At 54.2% G+C, this 10461-nt stretch overlaps 1 protein-coding gene across 1 annotated transcript; it reads right to left on the bottom strand.

Moving 5' to 3' along the window:
• Nucleotides 1-2305: 2305 nt before the first annotated feature.
• ARCN1 (archain 1) lies at nucleotides 2306-10356 on the bottom strand. The gene is made up of 10 exons (XM_066203600.1): nucleotides 10273-10356; nucleotides 8938-9201; nucleotides 8156-8335; nucleotides 7711-7913; nucleotides 7427-7588; nucleotides 6632-6797; nucleotides 5224-5371; nucleotides 4804-4912; nucleotides 4447-4651; nucleotides 2306-3890 (listed from the first exon to the last, which is right to left on the bottom strand). The coding sequence occupies exons 1-10, from the start codon at nucleotides 10273-10275 to the stop codon at nucleotides 3801-3803; spliced, it is 1530 nt and encodes a 509-aa protein (XP_066059697.1). The 5' UTR covers nucleotides 10276-10356; the 3' UTR covers nucleotides 2306-3800.
• Nucleotides 10357-10461: the final 105 nt, after the last annotated feature.

Below are 10461 nucleotides of genomic sequence, written 5' to 3'. Positions count from 1 at the left end.
ACCCAAGCTGGGCACGGCAGCTCCTGACTCACCCCACACCAGGTACCAGCAGACCCCAGAGCTGCACCGTGCACCGCTGGCCGGGCCATGGCCAGGGCACGGGCATTCAGCCTGCGCTCATGAAGGAGCACAGACTGGCAGGCCATGCCGCGCTGTACCAGCCATGCTGGGATGGGGCAGCAGCATGGCAGAGGCAGGCGCGTGGCACCCCCTTGCTTGGCCTCTCATCCCCACTCCTGGCTGTCCGGATGAGTCATGGAAGGAAGCCTGAGTGGCCGAGCTATCGGGTGCACGCAGCGAAGCATTGCAGCCTCCAGCCAACTTGGCTGCCTGTTTGCTCCCCATCTGCTAATGCACTTAGGGTGTGCTCACCCCTTCCCACACCCTCTGCCCTGGTAAACAACCGGCTCTTCCGGCGAGCCGCTGGGAAGGGGGAGCCTGTCTCCTGCGCAGAGCCAGAGGCAAGTGAGGAGCCTGCTCCTCACCGCTGCCTCCCGGCCTGGGGCTGACAACTGAGTGGGAGAGACCCAGCCAGCCCCATCCCACCCAGGCGAGGGATGGTGGGGGGCTGCATTGCGGTTGCTGGGGCAACGCCATGATCCTGGCAATAACACCACCGTAAATCAGCCACCAGACGGCTCCGGCGGGAGCCGAGGAATCCTGGCCACACCCGCTGATTTCATCGCTCGGGCGAAGGGCTCCTGCAGCGCTGCAGCACAGCTGTGCTCTGGCCGAGGCCCTGCCGGCATCACCCTGCAGAACCTCCACAGACTGGTGGATGCTCACCCTGTGCTCAGGTCGGGTGGGGCGTGCAGCCCCACCTACTGCACGCAGCACTCCCCGAGGCGAGCCACTTCCAAGGGCCAGTGAGCCAACCAGTGCTGCAGCTCAAACGCTGACCTGCATCAGCACGTGCCTCTGGACACTCCAGCACAGACACGCGCTCCAGACCCTTCACAAGACTGCACAATGGAGAGCTGCTCCTCAAAATGCTCTCATATCAAAATGACAATTTCTCACCTGCAGGCCAGAGGTTCGGCTCAGCAAGGAGCATCTGCAGCTTCCGCTGATGACATCTTGAGGACCATGACACAGGATGGGTCTTGAATCCAACTCCTGAATCTATCACCCAGCCCTTTGTTTGCTGGGAAAGGGGCGGAAGAACCAAGCATTGATCACTCTCCTCTTTCTTGTCTGCCAGCAAGGATCCCTTGCCATGCAACCCTGTGGTTCCATCCCTCTGCAGAGCCCCCTGCCCCTGTTGCCCCACGTGTACCAACCCACGGCATCACACGGCAAACCCTGATGTACAAGGAGTTACCAGAAAGTACCTGGCCGTGCTGTCTTGCTACTGCCCATGGTGCTCAGCCAGGGGACCTGCCCCCTGCAGCCTCTGCCTAGTGCTCAGAGAGGGCCAAGGGCTTGCATGACAGCTGGAGGAGCGGGAGAGACAGTAGCCCTTCGGCACAGCAGCTGGACCTTCTGGGACTGCCAGATTCCTCGGACTTTCTGACAGCAGCTGAAGGGGCTGTGGCGGGAGTGTGGCAGGAAGCTGGAGTAAACAAGGTCCAGCCACGGAGCAGGATCCAGCCAGGCCAGTACGGTTCCCAGGCTCCCCAAGAGGTGTCAGAGACAGCAGTGGTGGCCATGGGCCAAGCACCATCTCCTCCTGTGACTGCCCATGAGCTGGAGCAGGATTTGGGGATGGGAGAACCTTATCTGCCTGCCTTCCAACACTGAGCTGCTCTCAGGGCTCCCACACCAGCAAACCCACCAGAGACCCGGACCACTGGATCCGGAACTAGCTCCCAGCACACCCACACACCACCAAAACATTGTGCAATGATTGGTTTTATGGCTGACTGTGTTTTTCCTACTTCCCGGTCTGCAGCTCCTTCCTTGCACCCCTCCGAGGACACCCCAGGGAGCATGGAGCCCCAGTATGTCCCATACCTGGCCCCAGCAGGGCCCAAGGCAGCTAAGCCCCTTTCTATTGCCCCCAGCACATCCCAAAGCTGCCCCTGAGGCACTAGGGAGTCCCTGCACTACAGGACACGCTGACCCCAGCCCCACAGGCTCCTCAACGGGAGGGGGGCCCAAAGGGGGGAGGTCCCACCCCATGCCGGCGGCTGCTCACCTTCACTCCCTTGGTCCGACAGCCGTTCCCGGGCTCCGCCGCCGCTCCACTGTCCACCACTGCCTGTCCCGAAGTGTCCCCGCCCCAACCCGTGTCGGCACGTCCCACCCCCGCGTGGCCTGGGCTGACCGGCCCCGGCTCCGGAAGGACCTCACGACCCCCAGCCAGCTCCTTCAACAGTACTTTATTTGATTAAAGACTCAATTCTCTGTGTACACTGGAATGTGCTCTATTCCCTAGGCCAGGATCATACAGGGTTACAAAAAGTGGGGACCTCGGCTCGGTTTAAATATCACCCTCCAATGAATGTAAGAAAAAAAAAAAAAACAACCCAAACTCCTCGGATGCTTGAACTAACTTTGACTCCATTTTAAAAATCATACAGACAAGCAGCTCTGGAACAGGACTGGGTTAATGGGATTCATTGCCTACTTTGCTAGGGGAGAGGGCTTGCCCTCTCAGGACAGGACCAGGGTTGATTTCCTCTCAGGTGCTGCCAGCAGAGGAGAGACCACGAACTTCTTTGGCAGAGGACCCCAGGGGCCCAGGACAGGCTGGCTGTCTCTCACAGAGCACAGTACACGCACTTTTAGGGCCGCTACCTTCCACCTGCACTCGGGCCCTCTGGCTGCAGAGGTGAGGTGTGCCCAGGGGCAGGTGACGCTCACGACAGGCCCCAGCCAAGCAGGTGAGATGAGTTGTGAGGGGAGCACAGGTCTTTGAGATGAGGCAAATAACGCTAGTGAGGCTGCCGTAGGAGGAATGGCTAGGATCAGCACCCACATTACCTGGAAACCAGCATTTCCTTCTCCCACACCTGCCAGTGCTGAACCAATACTGGTTTGAGACAGGTCCTGACAGGCAGACCAAGTAAGTCAACAGGCTCCACAGCTCCTTTCACCAAGGCAGACAAAACCCTCAGCCTCCTCAGACACCAAAACAGCCTCGCAAAGGATACACAGCTGGTTCTAACCTAACTAAACTTCCTCCAAAGCCTGGCCTGAGAACAGCTGTGGAAGACAGTGAGGACGCAGTTCCCTTTGGACGCTCTCCCCGCTGCAGCAGGAACCAGACCACCTGGAGCTGGGCCATTGCCACACAGCACAGCTGGAGGAAAAGCAGTATCTGTGTGGGGTAAAAGGATTTAGCCCCCAGGTCCCTCTTCCCCACCCCGTGCCATGACCCACCCCACCTGTGAGGCCAAGGTCAACTTGCTCAGCTTCCACCAGATGGAAGGGTCAGGACCAGCAGGTGGCCCCATGCAGGAGAACCAGAGGCCAAGGAGAAATTAAAATGGCAGCACCAACAATGGAACAGCATGTGATGCTTCAGGAGAGAAGAGAATGATGTCTGGCAGGCTCTGGGCTGAGCTCCGAGCATCTTGGGGGTGTGGGGGCAGCATGTCAAAGTCAGGCTCTTTGTGGAGATCTTGCTTTTTTTGCCAGTTGGAAAAAATCTGCCAAAGAAATTTGTGGCCTTTCTCCCCATGAGCACGTCACTTCTCTGCAAAAAATGTCTGTGACCCAGGAACACTGTAGATGGCAGACAGAGCCACACATCTTAGCAGAGGGGGCTGTGGCGTTCCCAACATTCAGAATAAACGTCGGCCTCATTTTTTTTTTAATTTAAAAATTTCTTCCATTGCGCGTCACCAAGTCTGGCATTACAGGATTTCGTACTTGTCCACCAGGAAGGTGGTTTCAGTGGAAAACCTTACAGGGCTGTTCCCCTCTACCTGGGTCACTTTGGTAACCTGTGGAGACAACAGGCAACATTAGCTCAGCACTGAACGGCACTCCCTTACTGCAGCAATGCCATGCTTCCCAACTCCATGATGGCCATGACAGCACAACTGACCTGCTGCCTTTAAACCACAACTCAGCCCTGAAACAAAGATCTTTGTTCCCACCAAACCTGAAAGAGGGCAATGATTTTCTATGGTAACACCGTCTCTGCTGAGGAGTGAAGTGGCAGCCACTGGCTACACTTCAGTGGAGACAGACAGTTGTATGCTAAGCAGGGTTTTGCCTGCAAGGCCAATGGATTTTCCAACAAAGTCTGAGGGGAATTAATGATTACTCAGAGACTTGAAGACACAACTGAAACTTCAGGAAAACTCCATAAAGTGACAGATGCCAGTGCTGCCTGCTGGCGCTCCCAGATCCAGCTGTCTCAGAGGCAGTTAATGCCAATTGTCTAGCTATGGCCAGTGGGACAGCATGGTGCCGCTGCAGCGTGGCCAGCGTCAGCCAGACAAGAACTGAGGCAAGGGTGACATCCTACCTGTGGAGCATCAGCAGTGACCATACCTGTATGTTGCAATAGTTCTTTTTGGAGATGAAGGAGACCTGCACTGGGAAGAAGTCGTTTGGCTGCCCTGCTATGCTGAACTCCAGGCTACCAGTCTTGTTTTTGGCATCTATCACCGGCAGGCACCACTCGAGGAGGTTTCTCCGGCTGTCGTGGCGATACTCTCCATCAATCTCTCCAATCACTGGGGCACCAACACCAGACCTAGAGCAGGCAATGAGAAGTGACAATAACTTCCCTGCACAGAGCTAAGGAAATGTCCCTAACACCTGCTGGCTTGGCCAGATCCACAAAACAGGGAGGGGAAGGAAGTGATGGGACTCATTAGTGCTGTGTGGATAAGGAGCACTACTTACGGCAAGGGGATGGTGATGATCACATCATTCAGCTCTAGGCTCTCCTCTTGTAACTCATATTCAATATTAACATCACAACTGTTCCCACTCTCTGATGGCCAGCAGTTAACTGAGGAAACAGGGACAGTATGTGAACAACACAGGCCTTTCATGTGGAATAGGCTTTCAGATGATGATGCACTTCGAAACACCCAGCGAAGTCACCCTCAAGCTGACTTTAAGAAAAGTTCCCTATTTTCTTTTAAAGTGTTACAGAAAACACACACTGTCAAAGACAGGCACTATCCAATGAATACACATAGTATCTCCAAGGTCTCACAACATGCCAGGCTCCAGGCAGCCCTGCTGCTGCAAGGTGGCTACCAGCAGCCCATGGACAATCACCGGCTTCTCCTCCCAAGCCCCTGGATTTGCACTCACTTGTCAATGGAATGAAGGATTCTTCTGTGGTCTGCAACCTCCACTTCAGCACACCCACATCGCTGTTAATAGGGAATGACTTCTCTGGGTTCTTTAAACCGATCTGTGACTCTGTAGTGAAGAGTTTCTTGTCCACGTTTGGGTGAGTCTGAAAGAGGAACACATGCCCAGACTGCAGGCCTCAGCCCAAGGAGAGAACCATAGGTAATGCAGGTTCTACCAGGACAGGCCTACACATTCCAGTGTTTGCTTTGACAAAATACACATCAGGTTTCCTCCTGGCTCAGAAGCCCACCTGGAGCACAACTGCTTATCAACCTGGGACTCCTTCCAGGAAATGGTAATCTGACAAGAAGGATCCCAGCACTGTCTTTCTTACATGCACCTGCACCAGAGACTCAAGCGATGCAGGCTGCTACCTACACAACAACTATAAGTCAAAGACCATCCTGGATGTGTACATTACCTTACAGCAGACATTACAAGAAAAATCAATTTAATGCTGTTGGGAGAAACAGCCTGACACCATAACACTACTGTCTCCCCTCAGCAACTTTAATGCACATATGTGTCAGTGGCCAAACTCCATTTAAACACTCTCCACACAACCTCAAGCGTAAGCGGCTTTTTAGAAGCAGAGGATTTTTGCAAGTCACTGTTCAAGTTACACTAGAAAGACAGGAGTCAGCAAACAGTTTGGTCTCATCTTCCACCTGATGCACCGCCGGTGGGAGGGCTGTTAGCAACTCACTCATGGGACACACTGGAAGGAAGTGGACTCTCGGACAGCGATGATGTCCATGTGAGTCCCTAGTGAGGAGTGAGCCAGTGTGTCAAAGCAGTAGCTCCTCCAGGGATCACTAAGGTCCCATGAAGAGGGAGAAAGGGAAGGAAGAATCTCCCAAGAACCCTCTCAGCTGCAACTGCTGACTGCTCTCAAAGTGCTCCAGCAATCATCTCAAGAACAGCAGTGACAGGACAAGCAACCTCAGAAAGAAACAGCTTCCAGGAGAATAACTTATTTCCCCACTGGCACAGGAAGTCTGTTATCCCATTTCAACTCCACAGCTGCAGCTGACATCACACAACAGGCACCAAGCAACACACCAGGCTGCTGGAAAGTCCAAGTGAGGTCACCTGGCATGCCAAGGTGCACTGCTGGGCAGATAAGGCTCCGAGAGCAGGATGGCAATGGAGATTGCATTTCTCCAGTGAACTTCAATCCCTTGAGCATGACTGGCCCTGCACTTCTGCTAATGCTGTACTGACTACTCCCATCTCCAGTGCATTTGCTGAGAAGGCTTGGATGAGAACACAGGACAGCAACGTACTCGAGTATTTCCACTATTTTTCCCCTGGAAAGCAGCAAAAATATTTTCAACAGCATGTGACTCCAAACAGGCCTTACCTGTAGCTGCACTCCCCTCTTGTCTTCATTTTCTACATGCAGGCGAATACGTGCAAACTTTTCATCAGAGATGTGCAGCATGATCATGCCATGAAGCTCCATGTTCTGCAACCCTCCATCACGGCCACAAGTCAAGGAGATTTTCTCCTCTATTTTCATGTGCACACTAGACAAACAGAGGAAAAAGCTGAAGTCCTACACTTGGTATCACCCAGACAGCAGAGACCACTGCTCAGTAAGGACAGGCTGTGTACTGAGCAGGGGCTCCCAAACAACAGCGTGGCTAGTACAGTGGTGGCTAACACTGCTCTGACAGTGAACGCAGGGGCAGCAGGATGCATGCACATGGGTCTGCAAGGGACGGGATCCCAGTTAAATGGCAGTGATGCAGCATCTTGACACACTGGTCACTCAAATCCCCTCGGACAGGCCCCAGCGCAGCTCAGGGCATTAAAAGGTTCTGAACTGCTGTGTGTAAAATGAACTGTGAACGCCTCCATCCTGAGCAGCAACAAGGCTGGGAAACAGGGAAAATGGCACAGGGAAAAAAGCACAGGAAAATTCCCAACCTGAGCTCAACAATGAAAGGACAGTCCATTTTAATTAAAAGGATGCCTAACCAAACTCGCTATCTGCTTTGCTGCTGACATGCTTTCCCAGATTATGCCCAACTTTTATAATTACAAGGTAAGAAAACACAGGAAAAAGCCAAAGAAGAGCAGGTATGCTTCCACCCAAGGCCACATACAGGGAGAGCCGTGAGGAGAATGCTTCCAAAGCGAGGGCAGTACTCACCTCTCCATGTTAATGGGAGGAGCGAGAACTTTGGCTGCTTCTGCAGAGCGCTTGCCTACAGAAGTCATAATATTTTCTCCTTCTGATTTCAGCTTGTCCACGAAGTTATCCACCTCCTTCCCTTTAGCACCAAGTTTCAAGGCTTTACTGGGACCTGAAGGCCTAAATAAAATGTGTAATTATCTCCGAGTCAGCTGACAGCAATGGAACTCATGTTAGATCCTCTGGTCACGTGGCTTGAGCCAACGCTGACTCCAACATCTGCCACCTGATGTCCCCCCTACCTGGCTGGAGCTGGTGCCACTTTGGGCTTCTCAGTCTCAATGATGGTCTCTGTGATCATTGCTGTCACGCCCCCAGACACGGCTGAGCTGCCGAAGCCCCCGAACCCTGGTGCCTTCTTGCCATGTCTCTCTGCATCCCTCCTGGCCTGCTGCAACTCCTTCGCTTTACGGCGCATCTCAGCTTTTGCTTCACGTTCCTGTGTCTGAAAGAAAAGGTAAGAGGCTGATGAGGCTTTGCAACCTCGGCCCTACCCTGCACAGGAACTAAGTGCAGTTGCCCAAAAACCCCTGGCTAAGAAAAAAGAAACAAGACATGGGCATTTAGCCCTCAGGAAAGATAAGTAATTACATGGCCCCACCAAGTGGAGGAACACTTCTTGTATACCAAAGGTGGTGTTTCCCAGACATGGCACCTTGTGTCAGGATTGCAGATGCCCCTGCTCACCTCTCTGACTGCCCGAAACACCTTTTCCTCGTGTGAGTCCATCTCAGTGAAGGTCCGAATTTGTGCCAGATTTACATTCTCGCGGTAGCCCAGGGCGACAATTTCATCAAAGGCAAAGATTAGGTCGAAGCAGTGTTCTGAGATCTCATTCTCTTCCAGAGCTCGACAATATTCAGGGATCTAGAAAGGGAGAACATTTTAAAGGAGTGCCCACAAACAGTACTGTGTAATCACTTTATTTCTACCATCCCAGAGGTCACAGCTGTGCCAGACCCTTCCAAGCCCAGCACACCTTTACACTGCCCTTCGTACCATTACATTGTCAATAAACAAGACGCAGTTTTGCTATTGTTAGCTTTTGCACATTCAATTCATTACAGAACCTCTCAGCTTCCTTGTAACACTAACTCAAAGGAACCCAATTGCATGCTGGGGCCAGAGAATTTCCTGAAAATCCTTTGGTTGTGTGAAGACACAAACTTGCTGCTTCAGGATCCCTGCATAGCAGCACTGCACTTGTAACAACCACACACTGTACAAAGAACATTTAATGCTACATTACAGTCAACTTCACCAAGTGAAGTACAACTGATGATTTTTTTATGTGGAGTTCAAAACTACTACCAAAAGTTCAGAGCTTTCTGCCCAGCCAGGAAAGGAAGCTGTGGAACACAGATCTACCAAGCGGAGGCATGCAGTGTTCCAGCGCCAGCTCAGAAACAGATCCCTCCCAACAGCACCACTCTGGGCTAAGGGCACATCACCGAGTGACGAGTCCTTACCACTCTAGAGAAGAGTCGGAGTGTTTCCAGGTCTTCCAGGATGTTGCTGTTTTTGGTGGTAATCAGCACCATGTAGAGCTTCTCCATGGGCTGGTAGACATACCGCACGCTCTCCGTCTCCACAAATGTGTGCTGCTTCCCCGTGTTCATCAGCTTTGGGAACGCCGCCAGCAGCCCCTCGATGCGGGTGCGAGTCATCTCCACGAACTGCCGGGACACGATGGCCTTCCCTGCCTTGGTGCACACGGCGGCTGCCAACAGCACCTGGAGGAGAGCAGCACGTGAGCAGGGCTCCCGGTGCGTGCTCACGGAAAGCATCCCTTCCCACCGTGCCTCGCCTGCACACCCTGCCTTAAAGAAGATCCTAAGTCTCTCTCTGCGACGAGGCAATGAACAATGTCAAGAGCAGAGACATCTCTGCTTTTGCTCTCTCTCTCCGTTACACATTCTGTTCCAGCATAATCCTGAGAGCTCTCCCTGCTTCTGTCAGGCCAATGATCATTCCTGATTTCACACAGACCAAGGTTTAACAACCCCTGGGAGCGTTAGGGGAGGCTCCAGGTTACTGACTTTTCCATCAAGCTGTCCCAGCTCACAAACACACAGAGGAAGTGTGACATGTACCATCTCTCCAGCGCCATAGGCACAGCACAGCCAGGTTAACAAAGCCCTGGTTATCACTCACAGCCCTTGGATGGCTCTCGGGCAGCTCTCAGGCGTTATCACACTGACAGGGCAGCAAGGCACTCACCAGCTGCACTTTCTCCATCTCCCAGTCTGCCCAGACTTCCTCCCTACATTTCTCTCTCACAGATGTTAATTACCTTTGTCGGATAATTCTGGTTTGCACTTCAGATCTTTTAAATCTCCAACTGCTGTTATTGACAGAAAGTATCCGAAACCCTCAAACGCGGCAGCGCTGATCCCTGCCGCACCTCGGGCACAGTTTAGCTCTGACGGAGCCGTGTGCCGGTCTGTGCTGACCTTAACGCCGCCGCGCCGGACAAAAGGAGCCGGAGCAGCCCTGAGATGTGGGGTCGCACGGGGTAACCGGCGGGCACCACCCGCCCGGCTACACGAGGCCCTGAACGCACTTCAGAGCAGGCGTGAGGCCATGCTGAGGAGGCACCGTGGCTCCGAGTCACCAGAGAAAAGGTGCCGCGTCCCCGCCGCCCCCAAAGGCCCCGGCCCGACCCGGGGCGGTAGCGCCGCACTCCATCCCTCCAGGCCGCAGGATTCGGCGCCGGCCTGCGCACAGGCCGGGCGGGCCCAGGGGCTGCCCCGGGGGCCGCCCCGAGCCCCGCGGTGCCCGCGGCCAACAGGTGCTTTCCTTACCATAGCGGCGGCGGCGGGATCCGCGCTCGGGCCCTCCGCTCTCTCCGCTTCCCGGGCGGCCCCGCAAGATGGCGGCGCCGCGCCACGTCCGCACCCGGAAGTACCGTCACGGAGGGGCGGGGCGGGGCGGGGCCGGGACACCTCCCAGCCGCCAGGCGGCGTTCGCGCCCAGGCCGCTCTGGCCGGCCG

This window comes from Chamaea fasciata, unplaced genomic scaffold (assembly GCF_029207755.1).
Source record: "Chamaea fasciata isolate MVZ Bird 193981 ecotype frontalis unplaced genomic scaffold, bChaFas1.0.hap1 SCAF_24, whole genome shotgun sequence".
Classification (NCBI taxonomy): domain Eukaryota; kingdom Metazoa; phylum Chordata; class Aves; order Passeriformes; family Sylviidae; genus Chamaea; species Chamaea fasciata.
Note: the sequence above shows the minus strand (reverse complement) of the source record. Positions and strands in the feature narration are given on the sequence as shown.

Excerpts from the sequence above, each read along its gene's own strand:
- ARCN1 (XM_066203600.1), bottom strand. Across the intron at positions 6,798-7,426 it reads CCTCCCATTAACATGGAGAG|TGTGCACATGAAAATAGAGG; the intron begins GTGAGTACTGCC and ends CTGTTTGTCTAG. Across the intron at positions 5,372-6,631 it reads AGAGGGGAGTGCAGCTACAG|ACTCACCCAAACGTGGACAA; the intron begins GTAAGGCCTGTT and ends TTCCTCTTTCAG.